A 24144-nucleotide genomic window follows, 5' to 3' on the forward strand; every position below is an offset into this window, starting at 1 on the left:
CACACACACACACACACACACACACACACACACACACACACACACACACACACACACACACACACACACACGAGCTTGGTCAGTAGGGATGTTTCTCTTTCCTTTCCTTTTTTTCTTTTCTTTTCCAGTGAAAAGGGAGGCAGGAAAAGAGTCAAGAGATTTCAATTGGGGAAGTGGAGCAGTGGGAGCCCCTCCTTTCTCATCACATGACTGGCCATCTGGGCATATCCCTGGGGGGACTGCACTTGCAGTATTTCTGGCTGGGGATAATGACACAGCAAGGGCCCATGGAACTTGATGGGAAGCCTTTCACAGGGCACAACGGGCGCCCCCTGCTGGTGCATGTTGGAAATTTTCTCCAGGGGCCTGAGGATCAAGAGTCTCAGATTTCCAGGGGGGCAGGGTGACTTTATCCCTATCATTTCTATCAATTATGTGGATAATTGCTATCCATGCAGTTGGGTAAAATTTCTGTAAGCTGCCTGAAAACCTTGAGAAGACGACTTATTTCTACGGGTAAAATAAAACAGCACGCTTTAGGGCCCTGCCACACTGCTGGTACCTGCTGCGCAGGACTTGACAAAGCAGCCACGGCTTAAGACCCGTGGTTTGCCTAAGTCACTCTCAAGAGCTTCAGTGGGAGACTCTCGGAGCCAGTGGGTGCCTGCTTGGGAGACAGATGAAGGTCGGTCGAAACGAATCCTAGCCGCCTTTAGTCAGAGATCAGGGGTTTAGCGGAAGCCCCTCTTGAAGCAGATAGCTCAGTCTGAACCCAGCGGCTGCTCGGTCTTCGACAATGATCCCGGCTCTCGTTGACTTCGTATTTATCTGTACAATGATGAGGCAGCCAGGGCTTCTAAGACAATGCGGGACGCTTACACGGAGCCAGCCGAGCCTCAGAACTTAGCACGTGTTTGCTCCTGTCCTCGTTAGCGCCGACAGGAAACCTGAGTTTCTGACACTTGTCTGGTCCCAAAAGCTAGCGTTTGTTTTCACATTATGATTATGTTGCCATTCCAGGTTTCTGACATTTAAAACGCTTTTCACTACCGAAATAAGACATACTCAGTTGAAACATATGTGGAAATTGCCAACAAATACAGATGCAGTGGTGCTCACCCAGTGTCTCCACGCCCAGCTCTTTCCTCCCTGGAGGGGCTGCTAACATGTGTTGATAATCTTCTCATCTTTGGAACTAAGAAACTGTAATTTTAGGGCCTTGTATGTTAATTGCTCGTGGCTTGTCTATTCATCCAGTGCTTGCGCCTGTGGGTTCGACTGAGTTCAGCCTTCTGGAGGAGACCCTGGTCGATGGAAGGGTCTGCAGTGTGTGCTCCAGAAGGCTATGCGTGATTGTCCACACGGGTGGTCATGCAGCCCGGAGGCACAGAGCGAGAGGGGCAGTGGCGCTGTGAGAATTCTTGTATGTCCTTCTTGCTTACATCACCTGGCTGTTATAACAATAACACACTAGTCAGGCATCATCTCTCACCCCCAAAAGCTTATTAGCTCTGGTTTACAGAGTGGGAAACTGAGGCTGGAGGGTGGGAGGGGGTTCCTAAGGGTGCTTCAAAGTAAAACCAGCAATGGGAGCCCAGAGTCTAAGGTAGCTTCAGGAATTAATGTTTCCATCAAATGAGGCTTACTTCACAATCTTCTTTCTCCCCATTTAGACCAAACTTCTAGGTGAACTTAGATTAATAGGATAAGATGATTGTGTTGTCATTGTTTAAAGTACTACATCCCCAAAGCAACAAAGAGCACTGTAAAATATTTTGAATTAATACAAATTCTAATTTGCAAAACCACGCAAGAGGCTGGATACAGAAATGGGCAATGGCCAGACCGTGTATCCAAACAGAACACAGAGCCAGGCATGGTGGTATAAGCAATCAGAGCTTGGTACAAGACAGCAATCAGAGCTTGGAGGATGGAAGCAGAAAGGTGGGGAGTTCGAGGATAACTACAGAGCAAGCTTTGGGTCAGCTGGGTCCTCCTGTCTCAAACACAAACAAAACCAACAACGTCCGCCATTGAAGAATCAACTGCTGTCTCTAAGCCAGGCTTGGAAGACATCACCTGCTCTCTCTCCAAAAACCCAGGAAGTCAAACAATAACAGGTGTAACAACCAAAATGGTCAAGACTTGATTAATAGCAGGCAACTCCCCTAATGTTTATCCCCATTTTAAACCAGGACCAACCGAGAAAGTCAAATACGCACCGTGGCCAGTTCTAACCACATGCTCCAGGAGCTCAAGGTCAAGCCATTTCTTCTCTGGCCATCCTACTCTGTCTGCCCTTGTTCTCCCTGACATGCAGGCGATGGCCACTGGCTCCCTTGCCTCTCCAGACTCGAAATAAATAGCTTTTTCTTGCCCTAGTTGTGGTTTAAGTTTCTCATAAAAGTATATATTCTGAAGTGAAACTCAGACTCAACTCCTACCCTGTTTCTATCTCATCAGGGATGCAGAGGCCTTCCCAGGATGGTCTCCTTGCTATGTGTTTACAGAAAGATGCAAGGGCAAGGGATAAATGATATGTCCTGTGCTTCAGGAACTTCCTGTGTAACAGCCTGGATGCTGTTGATAGGGCTCATTTGCTGAAGCTTTGGTCTCCAGCCTGTGGCTGTTGATATGGGGTGGTAGAACCTTTAAAATGATGGGCCTCGCTGGAGGCCGTCAGATCACGGGGGCGTGCCCTAACAGGGGGCTCCTGTGTCATGACTGTTTCCCACGGTGACATGACATGCAGATGTAAGGGAGAGAGCTGTGAGGGTTCGAATTTCTTCAGCATATTCTATGCTGGGTGAGGACAGGCCGTGCTCCGGAGTCCTGGTGTCAGAGCTGGGACTCTCTCCTGATAAAGCCTCACCTTTCAGTTCTAGTAACATGGACCCAGGGCTGATCTACATGCTCAGCTTCCCTTATCGTTTCTGTACATGGTAACACGATCACCGGACAGCTGCAGAGAAAGTGAGCATTTCTCTCTCCATGGTTCAGGATAAAAACGTGAATTAATTCATTTCCCTATTCCTCTGTAGATACTCCACGTTTTTGCTCTTAATCCAAACAAATGTTCCCACCCAGAGGCAGACCTTATGACCAGGGTTGTGGTAATTGCTGTGGGAAAATCCTTCTGCACACTGTGAAGATGGGCTGCTCTCATTGTTAGTAAAACGTTGGTTGGAGGATGGCTAGGCAGGATTTTCAAGACAGAGAGAATGCTGGGGAGAAGAAGGGTGGAGTCGGCGATGCCATGAGACACTGGGTGAACAGGATGGGAAGTACGTACATGAGGTGAACAAGCCTTTGGCATCACATAGATTACTAGAAATGGGTTGATAAGTTCTAAGAGCTAGCTAAAAACAAGCCTCAACTATCGACCCAGCACTTATAATTAATATTAAGTATCTGTGCAGTTATTTGGGAACTGGCTGGCGGGACAGAAAAACTCCACCGACAGAGAATGCTGACGGAGACCTTAAAGTGACAGAGCCAATTACCCATGGACTAAAACCACTATCACCATGGGCTAAGCTTCGATATTTTGTCACAGGGATGGAAAAGTCACCAGCATACATCAACAACACCTGCATTCTGCAGGAGCTATTTAAACCCCAGCACTGTGGGATGTAACGGGTCAAACTCACAAGGATGCCAGTCAAAGGGTACAGAGGCTCGGGTATAAAACCCCACACAGCATGGTGACTGTTGTATTTGCTGGGGTCAAACAGCATGGCTCAGAGCGACTCAGGAGCAGTGGTGACTTATTTGGCTTAGAGGTTACAGACCATAATTGATATCGATTATGGAAAGTCTGAGCAGGAAAGAAAGCAGAGAGCCAGGAGGAACACCACTTACTCGGCCCCTCCCTCCTGCCTGTTCAGTTACCTTCCTACACAGGCCACGCCCACCTGCCTAGAGATGGCACCACCCACAGCAGGCTGGACCTGCTCGGCCAATTAGCAAGTGAGAAAATACCCGGCAATTCCACCACTGAGAGTCCTTCTTCCTGAGTGTATCAGCTTGACCGCCGGAACTAGCCATCCCAACGGCAAGGACAGTTCATGCGAGGCGCTCAGAGCAGATTCTAAGTGTCACACACACAGGGCGGTTACAGTGGGGGTGTGTAGGCTGGGTCTGTAGAGACTGGCATCCAGTGTGTATGTGTGCCAATCAGCACGCTGCATACTGCCTTCAAGTTAAGGTTCACATTTTATCACACGCTCACCATTGCAATGGATGGGAGACAGTGTTGGGGTCCTATCCCCAGGCTCCAGTCCCCTTTCCTTCCTCCAGAATATCTTTATTCTGAAGTTGATTGAAGCGATAGCCCCTTAGCCAATCTTTGAAGAAAGGTGTGCTGGTATGCTTCCCAGTGTATCCCAAGTATCCCTAAGTATCCCAGGGAGTCAGTTAGGCTGCCAGAAGTAGGGAACCAGGATTGGGTAGTTTGATTTGTTTGCGGTGTCATTAGTGCAGAGAGGGGAGCTTGGGGACATACAAGGGAGCCTGTGTGCATTTGGGTTTCTGAACAGAGGAAGCTGTGGGATGTTAGGAGGCCAGACACTATTGCAGAAAGTCTGGCTTAGTGGAGGAGTAGGAAGGTCTGAGCCTGAGCATGGAAGTGGGAAGGGGATCCAGTGGGGTCTTGCAGGGAGGACTACGGCACTGGGGGGACACCCCCTCCCAGGAGGAGAAGCCAAGGAGAGTCCATGTGAATGAGTGGGCCTGTGTGAGCGGCATGGCAGGTTGGGCGTTTGAGAGGAAGCCAGAGGCACTAGAGGAGGCACCCGAGTACAGGGCACAGACCAGGAGTCACCTGAGCAGAGGTTGGCTGAGATACTGAAACCCTGGCCCTAGGCAGTGAGTATCCGCTTAAGAGGACAGAGCTCATCGCTCCTGTGTGGACGTGTTGACGGAAAACAGAAAAGACTCTAGTGTACACGCCTCTGGAGACCACAAACATCTCAACCGTAAAACCTAGAAAGGTTCTGCAGATCCCCGGAGGACCCAAGGGACCGAGAGGCGGGGCTCAGAGTTGAACCGCGCTTCTCATCCTTCTGGGAGTCCGCATTTTAGGTGGCTCCTTGTGGCGTCTATAAACCAGATAGAGGCCAGTGACAGTGTCTAGGTTAGAGGGCAAGATCTGCGTGAGTACCAAGTCGTGTCCCCCCCCCCTTCCATTTCCCGGCGGCGATTGGCAGAGATGCCCTTCCTGTTGCTAGGACACTATCCCAGCCCTTAGCTCCTCCCACGCCTCTCGTCCCGCCCTTTCCCGCCACCCTTTTAGGCTGAGAGCCAAGCGGGCCGGGCAGCGTCTCCATGGCGACGCGAGACGCGGGTGGGGTGGCTGGTACCTGCTTGAGACAGACGCTACTCCACAGATCCTGGCTGAGACCAGATCATGTCGGACCTGGGCTCCGAGGAGTTAGAGGAGGAAGGAGAGAACGATCTTGGGGTGAGAGCTCCTGGCCAGGGAGGGACTTCTGGGGGTGCGCCGCAGCTCTGGAGCGGGAGGAGTGGGGACCAGAGGACCGAGAGGCCGGGGACAGGACCACGCCGGCCACACGAGCGGCGGTGCGTCCAGGAAGTCGCTGTGAAAGGTGAAACGCCGTGACGTCTTGTTTCCACCCCCCTCCCCGCTCCCATCCCGCCTCCCATTAAAGGCGAAGATTTCTAGGCAGAGGGCATGAGAAAAGGGATGGAGAAGGCTGCTTCCTGGCAACTCCTGCATGGTGCTGGGGTGTCCAGGACTTTGAAGATTTCACCACGTAGGTCTGAATCAGTTTCTCTGAACTGTCGCAAGCCACTGGAATCACCTTAGAGGGGAGCGAGAGACTCGCAAGCCCGCGATGTGCCCTTTCCTGAGAGCCTTGCGGCCCCGCTGTTCCTCCTTAAATCAGAGGGTGACCAGTCCCCAGGGCGATGGCTCAGTCCGTAAAGTGCTTACTACGTGAAGCATGAGGACCTGAGTTTAGATCCGGCTACCATGTAAAAAGCTGGGCACAGGAAGATCCCTGGAGCTCACTGGTTAGCCTAGCTACGTGGGTGAGCTCCAGCTTCAGCAGCGGTGTGTGGGGGAACCTGTCATAAAATTTAAAGTGGAGAGGATTGCGGAAGACAGTGCCTGTCAATTTCTGGCCCCTACAGATGGGTATGAACGTGCACACGAACAAGTAACTGCTGGGACATGTACATATCCACCTTATCGCACATACCACACACATATGCACAGAGGTCACTAATTTATGGTCTGCTTCTGCTCACATCCAGTTTCCAGCCCTGGCTATCAAAATCTCTCATTTGTCCCCTACCTGGTCCTACTGATCTGTACCATGTTTAAGTATGCAGGCATGTTGACAGGCCACCTGTGGATCAGCTTGATTTCTCAGTCAGGGGTGGGCAGACTGGGAGGTCCCTGGGATGGGAGCAGGGATCCACCCCTTTGACTCAGGGTTGGCCATCCTGGGAGGCCTCTAGGATGGGAGCAGGGACTCTGCACAGTGTGTGTGTTAGTTCGTTTCTGTTGCTGTGATAAAACACGGTGACATATGGAAGAAAGAGTTTATTTGGACTTACAATTCCAGAGGGATAAGAGTACATCATGGTGGGGAAGTCTTAGAAATAAACCACAGGCGTAGGGGAAGACACGCTGGCAGGATCAGGAAGCTGAGAAGGCCCCTCTTCAAACGTTAGCACAAAGCAGACTGCAAAAGTCAGGGGAGACTATCAACACTCAAAAGTCCGTCCCTAGTGACTTACTTCCTCCAGCAAGGCTCCATCTCCCGAAGGTTCCACCGCCTCCCCAAACAGTGCCACCAAGAGGGGAATCAGTGTTCAGAGAGCTGAGCTGATGGGGACGTTCTCATTCAAACCACCACACTGTGGCTTGGAGCAGCCCTGAAAGTAGTCTGTAATGTCACACGCTTATATTCCAGGCAGGAATTTCTGGGCTTTAAAAGGGGCTAGAAGAAGGCAAGAAATGCCTACCTGTTCGCTTCTAAAGTCTTCCACTTGATGTGCTGTGCCTGTAACAGACACAGACCCAAGGCCATATATTATGTTCTAAAATGTTTAAATGAGTGTAATTGTGTGTGTTTAAAGTATGTAGCTTGATGTTCTAAGCTGGCCATGTTGCACCATTATGGCCATTTCATTACATAATATATGCGCAACACATCCTTGTTTATGAACCAGAGAACATTTATTTTACAAAGTAAGGAGAAGCAGGAGAATTACAAGCTTGTACTACTTTTTTATTTACTTGTTTTTGGAGTTGGGGCAGAGGTCTGCTGTGTGACTCAGGTTTGGCCTCTAACTAGATGGCTCAAGCGATCCTGTGATCCTCCTGCCTCAGCCCTTACAAGTGGTACAGCTTGTACACATCTTTGTGTATGTTTGTTTGTGTCTGTGTGTGTTTCTCTCTGTGTCTGTGTGTATATGTGTGTTTCTCTTTCTCTTGTGTGTTTGTGTGTCTGTCTCTCTATGTGTGTGTCTGTGAATGTGTGTGCTTCTGTGTCTGTGTGTATGTGTGTTTCTCTCTCTTGTGTGTTTGTGTATTTCTCTCTCTGTGTGTCTGTGAATGTGTGTCTCTGTGTATATGTTTCTCTCTCTCTCTCTCTCTCTCTCTCTCTCTCTCTCTCTCTCTCTCTCGTGTGTGTGTGTTTGTGTGTGTGTGTGTGTAAGGGGTGAAACTCAGGGTCTTGTACATGCTAGGCAGTCCCTCTACCACTGAGCTCCACCCCAATCTGATCTACTGACAAGTAGCTATTTCAGATTGGATTAGAAGTTGTTTCTTTTTTCCTTTTTAAAAAAGATTATTTTATTTTTTGTGTATGGGTGTTTTTTTTCTGCATATCTGTGTATCACATGCATGCAGTATCTGAGGAGGCCAGGAGAGGGCATCGGATCCTCTGGAACTGTAATTACATATGATTGGGAGCCACCATGTGGGTTCTGGGAACTGAACCCAGGTCTTCTGCTGAAGCAGCTAGCGCTCTTAACTGCTGACCCATCTCTCTCCAGTTCCAGGGTCAAAAGTGTTTGAACTGTAAGTCCTTTGACAGGGAGTTTGAAAATAAGATTACTGGAATCTCCGCCACTCCTTCCCCTCTCCCTCACAGCGTCACTTCACAGCAGGACACAGACCTCTGCAGACCACAGGCTCTCCAGGAAGCCCCATCAAGGAAGAGCCATTCTCTTAGGGCATTTCTTTTTTTCTTTTCTTTTCTTTTTCTTTTTTGGTTTTTTGAGACAGGGTTTCTCTGTAGCTTTGGTGCCTGTCCCGGAACTAGCTCTTGTAGACCAGGCTGGCCTCGAACTCCCAGAGATCCGTCTGCCTCTGCCTCCTGAGTGCTGGGATTAAAGGCGTGTGCCACCACCGCCCAGCAGGGCATTTCTTTAAGTACTGAATGACTGGAGAAAGTAAAGAGGGAGGTGTTTTTGAAGGCTGGGGACCTGTCCCACCTGCATGTGTTCTTTTAAGTGTTTTACTGTGATGACATACTGCACCTACCATTCTCCACGCATGGGTTCATGTTTACAGTGTCAGGATTGGCATAGTTAATCACGGGCTTAGCTGCTGGAGGTGGGAGTGAGGCTCCCACCATGGACACTTGCACTGACTGTGAGACCTTGGACCAGGGCTCTGCCCACCAGGCTTGGCTACCTGCCTCCCCAGGGCAATGTGGTCGGGAGGCTTCAGTGATGCCATAGCTCTAAAACGCTTGGCTTGTGCTTGGCGCTACTGAACAGCAGCCACAATTACCTTGATTTCTTTTGCCCAGGAATATGAGGGGGAGCGAAACGAACTGGGAGAACGGCACGGGAACGGGAAAGCGAGATTGCCCAATGGAGACACATATGAAGGACACTATGAGTTTGGAAAAAGAAATGGCCAGGTCAGAACTGGTGACTTAGGAAACTGGTTTTCTCTGTTAAATATTGTCTTGGTGCCTGTGGGACTCAGGACTGATAGGAACTGTATCATCGGTGTGTTTCAGGGGGTCTACAAATTTAAGAACGGTGCCCGGTACATTGGAGAATATGTTAAAAATAAAAAGCACGGTCAAGGCACCTTTATCTATCCAGATGGATCCAGATACGAAGGTAACATACATCACCATGAAGACGATTCTTGTTCCTGCTGTGCAGGCTGCTTTTGCCATCGAGATTGTCTGTAGATACAAAAGTATATAAGGGAGTTCACTAGATCTACCACGCAACAACAACAAAATGTGCTCCTTCCTCTGTTGTCATAGAGGCTAGAAGTCTTTTAAGTAACTAACATCTAACAGTTTGGCTGGTCCCATGGCAGCACATGCCCTCCTGGAAGCCAGAGACTTAGAGTAAATGAAAGGAGATTCCTGGGTGAGCACAGACTCTGGGTGTGGCCTAGACCCATGATAGCCTATGGCATCTTCCTTCTGAAGCTCTGGGTGCGGCCTAGACCCATGACAGCCTATGGCATATTCCCTCTGAAGCTCTGGGTGTGGCCTAGACCCATGATAGCCTATGGCATATTCCCTTTGAAGCTGTCTTTGTTGTTTTCTATTTTTGCTCAGTTCATCTTCTGAAGGTCATGTTTCTTTTTAGACCTTGGAGTCCTTTATCCAGGCATTTTGCCTTAGTATGGTGTCTTTCCCAGTCTCCAATTGTTTACATGCTAAGGCCATGCCTCAGGAAGACTCTTAGCTTATTTTTGAGAACCTCCGGTCCCTATGTACTAGTGCCCCCTGGTAAGCACAAGTCTAATCCCAGAGTCCTCTGCAAGAGCAGCAAATGCTCTTAACCACTGAACCATCTCTCCAGCCCCTGATGTGAGCCTGTGGCAAGGCAGAGCATCATGCTGGAAGTCTTCTGTAGCTCTGGCTACTCACCCTATGGTGGCCAGGAAACAGAGGGAGGGGGCATGAGCATGTCCCCCATGACCATGACCTGGCTTCTTTCACTAGGTGCTGTTTCTCCGAGGTTCCACACCTCCCAACAGTACTATAGTTGGGGACTAAGGCTTTTGGGGACACCTTTCCAAACCACAACAGTTACCCACCCTGCTTCCAGACAAAACTAAAACTAACGGATAGCAAAGGAAGGGGGTTATTCTAAACTCTGAGATGGGGCAGAGGCATTTGTGCCTCTGCATTAGACATGGGACTTAAATTGTTTTGTTCCTAAACTTTAGCAGGTTTGGTTAACCAGAAGCACCATCTGCTTTTTAATGAGCTTTGAACAATTTGATTCAGGGCTTAATTTAATTCTTCCCAGATCTCTGGGAGCCTAATCTTGTTGTCACTTTTGATCTTAGTGTAGATGTTAATACAATTTGGGTTACATATAAAGTACATTAAAAGGGGAGGGAGGGGCTAGGGAAGTCTTTCTTTGAGGCAGAGCTGGGGATTTTATTAAAGATCTTTTAATACAGACTTAGGCATGGTGATCCTACCCAAGGGTGGGTACAGCACCTCCCCACCGAAGGGAGAGGCATCAGGAATTCTTAACATGGACATGAACCAGCTGAAGAGAAAAATCTGCACACCAGACTCATGAGCTCAAGCCTGGGTGTTCACACCAAGCAGCCCTCTATTGTCTGTGGACAACGCCTCTCCAATGAGTCAGTTCCGTTGTGGCTTCAGCTACCACAGCCTCAGGGTCGGCTTATCCTCCCTAGGCTAAGTCAAGCTAGAAGTTCCCTGGCTGGTCACACTTCTGCCCAGCTCATTGCTAACTAGGTGCTCCCCTAACCCTGTCTCCTGTCTGGTGGTCTTCCCTTAGGGCGTGTGGAACTCACAGAAGCACTGTTAAAAATTGTTTATTAGAAAGGAAACCACAAATAATACTGATGACTAGTCAGATGAACGGGTATGCAGTGTGAGTTCTAGAAGGATCCAGTGTAAGCCTCTGTTCCTGTGAAGTTGGTGTGCACGGCCATGCTGGCATACACATGCCTTCCGCAACCCCAAGTCTCATCAAATCTCACTGTTCACACGGTCTTAAGGGCTTCATTGGAAGCCACCCCCACCCACATATCCCAGGTCTGGTGAGAAGTCCAAGAATGATGAGAGAGAGTAGGAAGGAATGGTTTTTAAAAATTCAGAAAAAGTTAAATGTAAATTTAAAGCAGGGAATAATAAATAGGTTTCTAAAAGCCACTCAGGAACCCTGACTCCCGGCCATCGATCCCTACAGCAGGTGCAGGCCTCCTTCCTCCCAGAAGTCCCACTCACCTGGCACAGGGTTTCCTGGGCGGTGTTGCACGGGCTCCTGGGGCCTCACCCACGTGAAATCTAGCATGTTTGCAGTTTAAGTGTCCTCTTTCACTTTTGAAATGTTTTTGCAAAACACACGCTTTTCTCCTCACGCCAGTCTGGAGCCCAGCTCCCAAGGGCAGAAGAGAGATGGATTCCTTTTGTTATGGTCTTTTTGGGGGAGGGAAACTGCCTGAAGCAACCGCTCCAGCTGTGGCCACTTTGCCCCAGGGTGTGCTAGAGCAGCTCTGAGTAGCTGCGGAAGCCAATTTTGCTCTTCTTTGCAGCTCCATAAACAGCTCCAAATTGGCCTCAGTGGGAATATTCCATGTAGAAACTGGGGACGCTGCAGACGCAGATACAGTAGCACTGCCACTGAAGATCCAGGACAACCCCAGATCTTCGGCCACGCTGTGCACCATCCCACGATCAATTACCTCAATCTTTGGATTCCCCATCTCTCTTGCTCCTGCCCCTGTCTCACATCTGATTGTGGTACCTCGTCCCCGTCTTGAGCCTGTGGCAGTCGCCACCCCCATCTCTGTATGCCTGGCCAGGCTGCTCTGTGCTGGGCCATCGTTGTCTTTGAGGTCCTGCTCTTGCCTCTGCCCCAGGCTGCTTATCACATGTCACTGGCTTCTGTCTTCACCAGGTGTAAGCTCGTGAGGGCCGTGTGCTGCCCATTTGTGCAACTGTTCTCCTAGCTCACAAGGCGGCCGGAATGTTTTGTTAAGTAAACGTTGGAGAAGTGTGGATAATCCTATAGGATTCCCAGTTTTGGATAAACTTTGGGGTTTGTTCACGGGAACAGACAGTTTGGATAACTAACATTTTGTTAGCATCATGTGCAATCTTCTTACAGTGTTACGTGGAAATGTCTAGCGTTTGTGTAAGCCAGAAGTCCACACACATCCTAGGGTCCTCTTTAAGGAAAAGGATATAAAGTTGCTATAAAAATGAATCTTCATTTGTGGTGGGAAATGGAAATAAATTAAACATTTTTAAATTAAAGAAATTAACTATCATAAACAGCCCAGAATTTAAGCAGGCAACCCGGGGCGTGTTTTAATTAACGGCACACACCCTCATCGCGTCCTTGAGTAGCTTTCTCCCACCGCTGTCTTGGCTTTTCTTTAGCCCTGGGCTTGAATCCAGCTCCCCCACCCCCCACCCCAAAGCGGGCATCCTCTGCTCCCACCAGCCAACATCGTCTCCAGAATAAAGCAGTTTGCCTTGTTTTCAGTAGTGAGAATAGAGGATGGGATCATCCTTTTCTCTTTAAACAAACTGACCTTAGTTTTACATTCTTTGTAGTTCTATTCTAAGTTCCGTCCGGGTAGTATGCTAGTAAGTAGCGTTCTAGAAAGCTCTATCTGGGTGTTGGTCATATGTGAGGTTTTAGGTAATGTCCACAGTGAGAATTCCACGGTTGGTTTCTTTCCTGTGTGAGCTGTAAGAGTTGAGGAGTTTTTGAGAGACTGACTTCAAATCCCCTTTGGGGACAACACAGCTTGTTGCTGACCTTGCTGTCAATCCAAGCGTTCCAAACTTCCCGCTCTTTTTCCAGTGTTAGGGTCTTCTGTCAAGTGCAGGAGAAATTAGCAGGACCCACCCACACGGAGGGGAGTAGGCAGGCCACGGAGGCCAGGAAAGGGAATGTGTGAGAGAAAGTGAAGCAGTTGGTAGGAGGACAGCCTTGGGACCACGTGTTTGGGTGGGGCACAGAATGAGGCTGAGTGGCCAATCACCTGCAAGGCTGATGGAGTGTGGCAGAGATCACTGGCAGTGGTTCAGACAAGCTGGTTTGAATCCTGACTGTTTGCCCACCCACTTGAGAAAGGGTGAAAGCGGCTGGGGCTCACAGCACATACGTACACCCTCCAGATCTGTGTCTCGGACCCCTAACTCAGCCCTCCTTAGCTAGCGCTCCCTGAAGCTGGCACAAGAGGAAGGGGGTGGGGGTGGGTGGAGGGACATCAGGAGAGAGGCAGCAGGTTTAGCTCTGAGGATACAAAGGTTACAAAGTTCTCTCTTCTGCAGAGCACATTGCTTGAATCCCGCTGGGCTAGTGGGGGCCACGGCATCAGTCTGTTCTTCTCATCTGGCTTTGTGTCTGTGTATTGTCCTCTGCAGGGGAGTGGGCAGATGACCAGAGGCACGGCCATGGCGTATACTACTACATCAATAATGACACCTACACGGGGGATTGGTTCAATCATCAAAGGTTTGGCTTCTGTGTATAGTCTCGGGGGTCCACTCGTGGTGGAAGAATAGGATGACGCCCACTTACGGCAGTCATGCTGCAGGTCAGGTGTGTAGGGGAGGTGCTGCTGAGAGGAGCAGAGGAGGGACTCCCATCTCCTCAGAGTGGGTCAGGGCACATGGGTCCCCATCCACAGCCCCAGGAAGTGAAGACACAGAGGGCCAGTCTAGTGGAGAGAGGTCAAACAACCCTGCCTCCTCCCGGAGAAATGGGTTCATGTGCAGGCAGCTAAACCCTATGCACTAGGAGTCGCTAGCCCCAAGCTTGTGTTAATGTCGCATGTGTGGGTGGCAGGCCAAGCCTTCAAGTGGACACAGACATTGGAGACAAGCTGCCTGTGAGCTGACTTAGGTCCCCCTCAGTCTTAGGGTCAGTGCCCTGTATCGGACAGTGACCAAGTGCCCTTGTCTTGTCCTCACCAGGCATGGGCAAGGCACCTACTTCTATGCAGAAACTGGCAGTAAGTACGTCGGTAGCTGGGTGAACGGGCAGCAGGAGGGCGCTGCCGAGCTCATCCACCTGAACCACAGGTACCAGGGCAAGTTCCTGAACAAAAATGTAAGTGAGCATGCTGTGTGTTAACACTAAACTTTCAGGGTCCCTTCCAGTCCACCAGATGAGGACAGCGGTACCACTCCAAGCTCTTCTAATGTCCACAGAGCACGGAGTTAACTGGGGTGGAGGCAGAAAGCTGGCCCCGCTTCCCTGGGCCTTGCTTCCCTGGGCCCCTGGAGTGCTTTGTATCTTTACTAAGGCCAGTGCCCTTGGTACCAGGGTATCTTCTGCTGGCTGTATGGCCTCTTGCCCTCCGGCAAACCATGTCTAATGGGAGGCGGATCCCAGAGCTCCCCTCCTGCCAGAGTCCAGCCTGCCACTCTTGGTTGGGAGGGTTTTAAGGACCCAGAGAGCTTGCCCTGGGTCTCATGCTCACCAGCTGCTGTTGGGAGGGCTCTAGCTTTGGTGACTGTCTTGTGCAAAGTGAGGAAGACTCGGTAATTGCAAGCCTTCTACCCAGGCATTCGTGAGAGCATTGCTCAGGGCTGGAGGGAGACTCCCCAAAGAGAGTTTTCTGAGCACACTGATACGAAAGTTGACATGGGGTATGGTCAGCTTCCTTCATCACTCCTCTTCAGACTCTCCGAGTGTCCTGTTTCGTTTACATGTAACTTGAACCTCAACTGTTGGGGAAATCAATAGGCTAGACTAGCCAGCCTGAAAAGGGAGAGCAGACCTGGAGGCTTTGCTCTGTCTGTTAGTAAAAAGCTTACCGTTACACAAACTACTCAGGAATACCCAAATTGGCTGGGCAGTGGCACTTAGAGACAGGTGGATCTCAGTGAGTTCAAGGCCAGTCTAGCCTACAGCATGAGTTCCAGGACAGGCCCTAAAGCTACAGAGAAACCCTGTGTTGAAAAACCAATAAGGGAAAGAAACAACAACAACAACAACAAAAATCATAAAGTGCCTTATGTTAGCATTCCTGTCCCCACTGTCCCTTCCCCTGCTCCTCCCTTAGGGCCTCTGTATACTATGCACGCACACACACACACACACATACACACACACACACGCACGCACACACACACACGCACACACACACATCAGCTTATGCAGAATCAGTTCTGAGCGTTCATGAGGCACCAGGACACAAGGGTGCTCCTGCTATCATCTTGCACATCTGGGCATGTGAGATAAAACTCACCAGAGGTCCCGTGGTACAGACAGAGCTCCTGTCTTGGCTCAGCAGGCCACGCCACGAATGCCCTCCCTGCTGCCATTCTGTTCCGTAACACAAGCAAGCCATCTAACATGAGACACCAAAGCCCTAGCAGGTTTTCCAGGTGTGGGGCGAGGGCATCCCCTCTGCTCTGACCCTTAAAGGGAAAGGGACTTTGAACCATCCTAATCTACATTCAGTTCCGTGTGTCTGCTTTTGTTAGCTCTCCTGTTAGAAACCCCTGCTCATCTGAAAGCATGCTCCATTTTCTAGGCAGAGGTGGTGCCTGACCCTGGAATGAAAGCCAGTAGACTTGGTTGTCATTCTGATAAATAGATTAGCGTCCTAGTCACCTTTCTGTTGTGATAAACACCATGACCGAAGGCAGCTTAGGAAGGAGAGGGTCTGTTTCATCTCACAGGTCATAGTCCATCACTGAGGGAAGCCAGGGCAGGAACTAGACGAGGGTGGGAATCCAGCAGGGCCGGAGCTCGAAACAGAGACCTGGAACACTGCTTACTGCCTTGCTCACGGGCCATGTTTGCCACCTTTCTTAGTCAGCTCTGGCTCACCTGCCTGGGCATGGTGCTGTCCACTGTGGACTGGGCCCTCTTACATCAGTTAACAGTTCAGAAAGTGCCCTACAGGCCAGTCTGATGGAGGCACTTCTGTGCTGGAGGCTCCTCCTTCACAGGCGTTGTTAAGTGGACAATCAGGATGCGCCCTCACAGCTAGATCCTGGGATTGCTGAATGTAAAGGGCTGATGTCCTGAAACACCGCGAACATCGTGCGTGGTCTTGAAAAACTGCACCAATTTACTCCCTCGCCAACAGAACCCGAGTCCCCATCACGGGTCCTCATGACATCGGATTTATCCGCTACATCCTTTGCTTTTGTTCCCTCCCCCAAATCTGATGTGCAAGCCTTTTTTTTTTTTTCTTTCTAAATTGTGTGTTTCCCTGGTTACGAGCCAGGTCAGACATTGTTCATTCTCCAAGCACTTGTTTGTGTTTCTGAAATTCTCCCGTCCCTGTCCTTGCTGACAAGGAGGGATGGGGACGGGAGGCGGAGTAGCGGGAGAACAAGTCCCTGACTGCTTAGTCAGGACCCTGCTGGCAGTGAGTGAAGAAATGAGGGCAGTGGAAGGCCGGGGAATAGATAACTGGATATGCCCCTCTGAATCACATCACCCGGCAAAGTCTGGGAAGGTGACAGACGCTGCTGTCAACTGATGGCTAAGGGAACCGCTCACGGTTGTATTTTTAAAAGTCTCAGTTGCTTTACCACTTTATAAAAGGGATAGGGAACAGTAAAATTAGTTTGTCCTTCAGCAAATAGAGAAAGGTATTTTCCGGAAGGAATATTTAAATGTCACCGTGAACAAAACTAATCGAAACAGGTGACTATCTACGAATGCAGAAATGAGAAAAGAGCCCCTAAATTGACTCACCAAGGAAACATGGATTTAGTTTCATAAGAAGGAGTGTAATGACTAGGAAACTGACAGCCCAGCATGGTGGTGTATGGCTCCCAGTGATGAGACTTTGAGCCAGCCCGAGCTACGGAATGAGACGTAGTGTCAAAACACAGCAAAACATCACGTTCACACCACGGCCTGTGCAAACAACAGTGTCGGCATAGCAACGGCAAATGTGGGTAAACAAGGAAGGCACATCATAATTCATGGTTCAAGGTGAAGCCAAACCTTAGGTTGACAGCAGGTGGCGTGGGAAACACTTGTAAATCTGGGGAGTGGCTCACACTATGTTTCTAAGTCAAAGTGATGACAGTGTGTGTCATTGTGACCAGGTTTTTGTTTTAAAAATCTCATGGGGGGCAGCTGGTGAGGTGAGATGGATCAGTGGGTAAAGGGACCCCCCGTCAAATCTGACAACTTGAATTTGATACCCAGGTCCCACTCGGTGGCAGGAAAGAACCGACTCCCGCAGGTCGTCTGTCCCCTGACTGCCACACACTTTGCTGAAACACGTGCACCCCACCCCCATCACCGAGTAAATAAATAATTTACAAATGCTTTGCACTAAATCCAGTGTTACAACAAACAGATCAAAGCATTGGAAGCCAGCCTCTCTCAAGCTAATCTGCCCCCTAGGCACCAATTTTATGTAGGTTCTACAGTGGAGATATTTCTTACTCTTTTTAAATGCAGTAAAACATGGCTGAGACCTTCAGAAACAAACCCTCCAACAGCTCCATTAGCCGTCAGTTGACACAGCATCTGTAACCCCTCTCAGACTTGGCACGGTGTGATCATTCGGGATGGCTCTCTGGGCCTGGCATAGGAAGTGTTTGGTACTTTCTGTTTGACGTCGACCATGAAGTCGACCATAAAGTGCATTGAGATCCTTTCTCCCCGTAGCCTGTTGGTCCTGGAAAGTACGTGTTTGACATCGGATGTGAGCAGCATGGCGAATATCGCCTAACAGATGTGGTAAGTTGAAGAATTCGCATCTGCCCGGTCACCTTGACCCCACTAGGTAAAAGGGGATTGGCTCTGAGCATGCTCCTAGGAGCTCTACTGCTGAAGTGATCGGTGTCATTTCACAATGCCTGTGGGGTCAGAGCTAGATTTTGTGGCTAGGAACTGGCTAACCTTGAGTTCCGGCAGGTGTCAGTCCCAGAATGGCGTCTGAATGCTGGAACCGTCAGCACCCATGTCAGGTGGCTCTTCACATTCTGTGGGCGACCGCTCCTAAAGCCTAGTTAGCAATACATTCCTCTGCTGCGTTTGACACAGATGTTAACACCAGATTGGCATTCTTTGACTGGCATCAGTGTCATTGTGCTTAGGCACTTGGCACAGGTGTGTGTGTGTATGTGTGTGTGTGTGTGTGTGTGTGTGTGCGAGCTCCTGAGGTGGACACTCAGGCACAGGTGTATGTGTGTGTGTGTATGAGGGTGTCTGTGTGAGCTCCTGATGTGGACACTCAGGCACAGGTGTGTGTCTCTGTGTGTGTGTATGTACGTGTGTATGTCTGTGTGTGTATTAATGTCTGACTATACCTGGAGATAGCTGGAGGGTTAGTAAAATTTCCTGGTCTTAGTACTAGTTTGGGTCTTGGACTTATTTATTCCTGCTGTAAGAAGTTTGGAAATTTTTTTTTTCTGATTAAGGACAACTTAATTATAGAGTTTAAAAGAAAACTGCCTCAAGGGACATCAAACTGTAAGCCTCAGCAGTGGTCTGGAAGAGCAGAATGGAGGGAAGGTCGGGGGGAGGGTGTTGTCTGAGCTGGGCTGGCATAGGGGTCCACCGCAGCAAGGAGTGGGGCTTTAGAGGAAGAGCACACTCAGTGTAAGGTCTCTCCTTTCTTGACTCAGCATTTTGCTTTTCACTTAACAGAAGCACTTTAGGGCCTCTCCCTGGTATACCCACGTTATCAACTGCTCTGGTTTAAATGAGAAATGCTCCCTGCCCCCATGAATGCATGCTGATCCCAGACGGTGGGGCTGTTGGGGGAAATTCTGGACATGTTAGGAGGTGGGACACAGTTGGAGGAAATGCATCCCTGGGGGTAGAAAATGAATCTCAGGGTGCTAGGTCTCCCCTTGGTCCCTTCCTGTTTGTTCCCGTCCCCGTTTCCTGTGGATCATGCTGTAAACTGTCCCACTGTGACAGTCTGAACCCTCTGAACCCTGGAGCCCAAATACTCCTTCCCTCTTTGAAGTTTTTCTCTCAGGTATTTTGACACAATTACGCAAAAGGAACGAAAATCCTGCCTGTATTAATGACCTCGTTTTTACTGGAATTACCTAATCTTCAAATAGGTCATGTTCTTAGGTCCTGGGGCTAGGACAATATCACACTGTCAGAGGGTCGCACACAGTTCATTTCACAATACAGAGAAAGTCAACCTCAACACTCTGAGGCACGCAGCCATGGTTTATTGAGGGTGCCTTAGGAGCAGCTGTGAAGGAAGCAGGATTGGAGGGAAACAGAAGGTGACCGTGCTGGGACAGCCCTGAAGCTGGGACCGGCCTGAACCAGAACCAGGCAGCAGGTGTGGGCTGTTTGGGGGAAGGGTGTGCTGTGCCCTCTACGGCTCTGTGGCTTTCCCGACGGGAGGAGGTCAGTCCCTTGGGAGGGACTCAGGTTATGAGCCATCAGTTACGCTGGCAACTGCAGAGACATCTGCCACTTGGGGAAGGTTCAGCTATTGCCAGAGCACAGGTGTTCTGTGACCACGTTCTCAGAGTTTGGTCCTCGGCTTAGCAACCTCAGGGTCGCTTGGGAACCTATGCAAATTATTAGGCACCAAGCCTGACCGGTTGAGTTAGAAGCAGTGTGGTGGGGCCAGCATGTGTGTTTCAGAGCCTTTAGGGGGACTCCGGGACAGGGCGGGCTTGGGCACCATGGTCCTTGAGTGCTTGTGTCGTCCTGCTGAATGGAAAGCTATTTCCGGGTGAGCGAGCAGATGTTTGGGGTTCCGCCTACAGCTACAGCTGTCCCCACCTGTGGCCATGAGGTTTTGTAGACTCATTAGGTCGCTGTTCCGATCTCTGGAACTTTTAAGAAAACTACAGAAATGAGGAGTTGACAGATATGTTTGAAAAAAAAAATGACATGTTAACTCCAATCCCTGGAGGAATTACCCGTTTATGAATGTTGACCTCCCAGTCCACTTTTGTTGACTTTGGTCTCTGTGCCCATGCCAGGAGAGCCCTGTGTGTGTGCCCCTGTGTGTGTGTGTGTGCCCTGTGTGTGTGCATTTCCCTGCCACCATGCGGACATCTTGGGCTTCTTAGGGCTTTCTTAAGTAGGTGTTGCTTTAGGGCTTACATGGAGAGCCCGGGACTGGAGTGAAGCAAGGTTTGAGAAACTTTGTCTCCTCGGTTATCCTCAGCCATTGAGGTACATGCCGAGCCCGAGAGCCCCTCACAGTGTCCTGGTTATGCTCCGCGGCTTCCTGTCTTGTCTGGCTCATACAAGATCTGTCTTCAGTCCTTAGATGATGCCACCAGCAGTCACAATTGCTCTGGTCAGACATGGTGTTGCCCGAAAGCTTCAAGTCCCAGTTCAGAGCCCACCTTTTCCCTGGGGTCATTTAATATTCCAGACCAAATAATGATAACAATGTTGATGACTTCATACTTTTGTACTTAAAATAGGAAAGAGGAGAAGAGGAGGAGGAAGAGGAGACATTAGTGAGTATCGTTCCAAAATGGAAAGCTCTCAAAATCACAGAATTGGCCCTCTGGACTCCAACCCTCTCTGAGGAACAGCCTCCTGCTGAGGGACCAGGCCAGGAAGAAGCACCGGGAGCTGCTGGTACAGAACATCCCAGGGTTGTCAGGGCAGTCACCCTGAGTTTGTCAGGGCAAGCGCCCCGGGGGATTGTCAGGGCAAACACCCTGCGGTTGTCAGGGCAAGCACCCCAGGGGGATTGTCAGGGAAGGTGCCCTGGGGTTGTCAGGAAAAGCATCTCTGGGTTGTCAGGGCAAGAGCCCTGGGCTTGTCAGGGCTAGGGTTGCAGAGCAAGTTCCCTGAGGTTGTTAGGGACATACACACCTGTCCTCAGACCTGGTGCAGCTGGTGTCTCTGGAAAATTGCCTCTGGGTCAGTTTGGGTGCAGGATACTATAAGGGCAAGTGTTTGGGATGGGAGTCTCCCAGGGAACAGAGGGGAAACGTGCAGACCAGCTGGTTGGAAGGAATGTCCAGCTATGACGTAAGGCCTCAGCAACCTTGGGCGATTCCCCAGTAACCAGAGTTTCCTTGGCAGAGCCTCTGTGGGCATGACTGCCGATAGCAAATGGGGTCACATGTCCCTGTGGGAAGAAGGACAAGGCAGCATTTCTGTGCCCATTGTACAGTGGTCTCGTGGAGAAAGTTGGGAGATGGGGCAGGGTGATCTGATGGCCAGGCCTGGGCTGGAGCGTTGGGCTAGGAAAGGAGGCCCTGTGGTCAGGACCAGGAGACCTTGCTGAGCAGACCAGGGGACCCACTTGACACACATGCCTGCACTCCTGTTCCCTGGTGACCCCATCCTGTCATCCATCCTCCATCCTGTCTTCATCCCAGGTATGGGTGACGCCTCAGATGAAACCCAGGGTCTGCCAGAAGGCTTTGAGGGCGAGATGGATATGAGGACCGGCGAGGAAGACATGGACACGTTCCGGCAGGAGAGTCAAGAGAACGGTTATGACATGGACCAGGGTAAGAACACATGCCCTGTGGAGTGGACAGAGCCTGTGTACCCGAGGCTAGCCACACACCGCGGGAGGGGCAGGCTTCTCCTTCCTCCACTGTGCTGAGGGACCTGAATGAGCCTGGAGAGACCAGCCTAAGTTCAGCTCAAGTCCAGTTTGTCTGCCAGTTGAGCCTGACCAGGGCAGGAGCTGGCCTGGTGGGACTGGTTCTTAACGCTCCCCCTCAGAACTAAACGTGTCGGGAGCAGTTCTGTCACAGTGGTTTAGAGAGAATCTGAAAACTTACACCTCTGCAGTTCACAGAGAAGGTTCCTAGAGTCTTGGAAAAATCTTTCCCCACTAGGACCCCTTTGATTTAATCAGGTGGGGTTCTTGCCTCCTAGGGTAAATCTGATCTTGTTCTTAGGGACAGCCTGTGCACCCGAGGTTGCCTGCTCCCCTGGCTAAAGGTAGCAGCATGGGATAAGAACCTGTCTTAGTTAGAGATGCCATGACCTCAGCATCTAGTTAGGGGTTGTTTACAGTTCGGAGGTTTAGTCTGTGGTCATCACAGTGGGAAGCATGGTGGTGAACAGGCAGACATGGTGCTGAGTTCTACATCCAAATGGCCAGGCAGCAGGAGGAGTGAGCCACTGGACCAGGCTTGAGCTTCTGAAGCCTCAAAACCCACCCCCAGTGACACACTTTCCTCCAACAATGCTATACCTCCAAAAGTGTCACTCCCTATGAGCCTATGGGGGATATTTTCATTGAAACCAATACAGCACTCCTTTTGATTTGATTTTGGCTGTAAATTAAGAATGAATGTATTTCCCATTCTTTAAAAAAAAAAAATCGGAAACAACAAAATCAGGCAAAACTGGTTTTCTACATATCTGGTGGGAATACACACACGGACTTAGATTTTTTTCAGCAATAACTAATGTGAACATTGTAATAACACACCTAAGAGGCAGCCTCCCTTAGCCCAGGGACTTGAATGCTTGCAGAAAACAGGGGTAAATGCTTAAATACCTGTAATCATCTTTATCATTAACTTTTATGTTTCTCTTGCGTTTTCTTTCTTTCCCAGGAAATGCAAACTTTGACGAAGAGCAGTCAGACCTCCAGGAGTAAGACGTAGGAGGTGGAGGAACAGGGGCACACCAGTCCGGCCTCAGTTAACTCCGGGCAGCTGGGGCTGGCGCCAACCAGCCATCAATCTTTCTCTCCCAGTTAAGTTGTTTTGCAGTTGGAAATAAATCTCTCAGTGTTCAGTGTTTGTGAAGGAGCCTCCGCCACAGCTTTTGTGGATTGGTTTCCAGCTGCTTGTGGGCATCATTTCGTGGAGAGGGTGAAGGATTGTGGACTTCTGGTGTGCACCACACATAAAACACGGCTTCTGGAGTGTGCCCCAGGCCCTGTAAGAAGGCTGTCTGCGCTCTTTCTCCGCCCTCTTCTTGGGCTTTCATCTCCCAGCAGGGTCCCTGCCTCAGGCTGAGCACAGGCGTTGGTAGTGAGCGCCCCCTTCAGGTTCTTTGGCAACTGCAGTTTCCCGTCTTGTTCATGGCCAAGTGACTTAGGGACTCACAGTTGGTGTCTCCCTTCGCTCCCTTGAGCTGCTCCCTTTCCCCAGCATTGTTCCTGGGGGCTAAAGCAGAAGCCCCGAAGCCCTGTCCCACACAGTTTCACCTCCTCTTGAGGCAGGGGCGGTCAGTTCCTCCAGAGCTCCCCAGTACTGCCCAGTGCATTTCTTGTCCTTGTCCCCTCGACTCTGGGGGACAGGGTGCTAGGGAGTGGCAGTGTCCATTGTCCCGTCTCTCATTCCCTGGAGACACTGCAGCAGACCTTGGAAGCATTTTGGTTTCCATAGGGCTGACTCATCCTTACTGCTAACTGCTCAGGCCTCCGTTAGCAAAATGGACGATGATTGTGTGTTTCTCTCAATATTTGCGTCACACAGTAAGCCTTAAATCCCAGGAGAGGACGCCATGTCAGAGTAGTGTACCCCTAGATCTTCAGGTTCTCAGCCCCTAAAGTCACCCCACCCATCTTCCGTACTCTGCACAATGTCTAACCGGCATGCTGCAGCCGTGACAGCCAGTGCTTTGACCTGCCCGATGGGCAGCCACCAGGAACAGCGGAGGGATCGAGGGATCGAGGGATGGAGTGATGGTGACACTGTGGCATGCTGATGTGAAGCTCTTGTGCAGGCTCCCTCTCCATGTGGGAAACTCACCTTGAGAGGAAACACAGATGGCTGGAAACCTCCGAGTCTGTGATTCAGCAAGTCTGGGGAAACCCGCGTGTGCATTTGTTCAGGTTCTCAGGGGTGCAGAGGTTTCTGGGTCATAGGCCACACTGGGTGGGAGGTCACTTTCCATAGGATGCTGTGGTCTAATCCAAAGACTGAGACAGTTCAGAGCGCAGATTCAGGTCCCCACTGTGTGGGAAGCCAGCTGTGTGTGTGTGTGTGTGTGTCTGTGTTGTGTAATTTTTTTCCTTGTGACACTCAGAAGCTGGATGAGGCAATGCAGATGTGGTGCTCACAACACTGTATGTACACAGATGTGGAGATTTACTGATACCGTGTGACTCCGTCAAACTCCTCACAGTGATCCACAGGGCATCTCGAGTAAAAGATTTATCAGAGAGGAATTTCCTACAATTCGGGCTTTTAAGAGTATATAAAAACAGATTACACAAATTGCTGGACTCTGTGAGCCTTATGAAAAATGCAAGATGAAATATTTTTTTCCCCACGAGGG

At 50.1% G+C, this 24144-nt stretch overlaps 2 protein-coding genes across 3 annotated transcripts in view; one reads left to right on the plus strand and one right to left on the minus strand.

Annotated features, from left to right (window-relative positions):
• The window catches only part of Slc37a1 (solute carrier family 37 member 1), a 62657-nt gene extending 57223 nt beyond the window's left edge, over positions 1 to 5434 (minus strand). Inside the window, exon 1 of one of the 2 annotated variants that reach the window (XM_026785732.1) lies at positions 5361 to 5434. The gene's annotated coding sequence lies outside the window, so the exon portion shown is untranslated. The remainder of the gene's footprint in view (positions 1 to 5360) is intronic. The other variant, XM_026785733.1, reaches the window with a different exon arrangement.
• On the plus strand, positions 5307 to 22752 carry LOC101986196 (radial spoke head 1 homolog). The gene is made up of 9 exons (XM_005360304.3): positions 5307 to 5461; positions 8790 to 8903; positions 9006 to 9111; positions 13380 to 13470; positions 13932 to 14067; positions 17608 to 17679; positions 20358 to 20517; positions 21270 to 21404; positions 22470 to 22752. Exons 1-9 carry the CDS (start codon positions 5408 to 5410, stop codon positions 22511 to 22513), a joined length of 912 nt encoding a protein of 303 aa, XP_005360361.1. The 5' UTR covers positions 5307 to 5407; the 3' UTR covers positions 22514 to 22752.
• The last annotated feature ends 1392 nt before the right edge of the window (positions 22753 to 24144 follow it).

This window comes from Microtus ochrogaster, linkage group LG2 (assembly GCF_000317375.1).
Source record: "Microtus ochrogaster isolate Prairie Vole_2 linkage group LG2, MicOch1.0, whole genome shotgun sequence".
NCBI classification, from domain to species: Eukaryota; Metazoa; Chordata; class Mammalia; order Rodentia; family Cricetidae; genus Microtus; species Microtus ochrogaster.

Excerpts from the sequence above, each read along its gene's own strand:
- LOC101986196 (XM_005360304.3), top strand. The coding sequence starts at position 5,408 with ATGTCGGACCTGGGCTCCGAGGAGTTAGAGGAGGAAGGAGAGAACGAT. Across the intron at positions 9,112-13,379 it reads AGATGGATCCAGATACGAAG|GGGAGTGGGCAGATGACCAG; the intron begins GTAACATACATC and ends TGTCCTCTGCAG. Across the intron at positions 21,405-22,469 it reads CGGTTATGACATGGACCAGG|GAAATGCAAACTTTGACGAA; the intron begins GTAAGAACACAT and ends TTTCTTTCCCAG.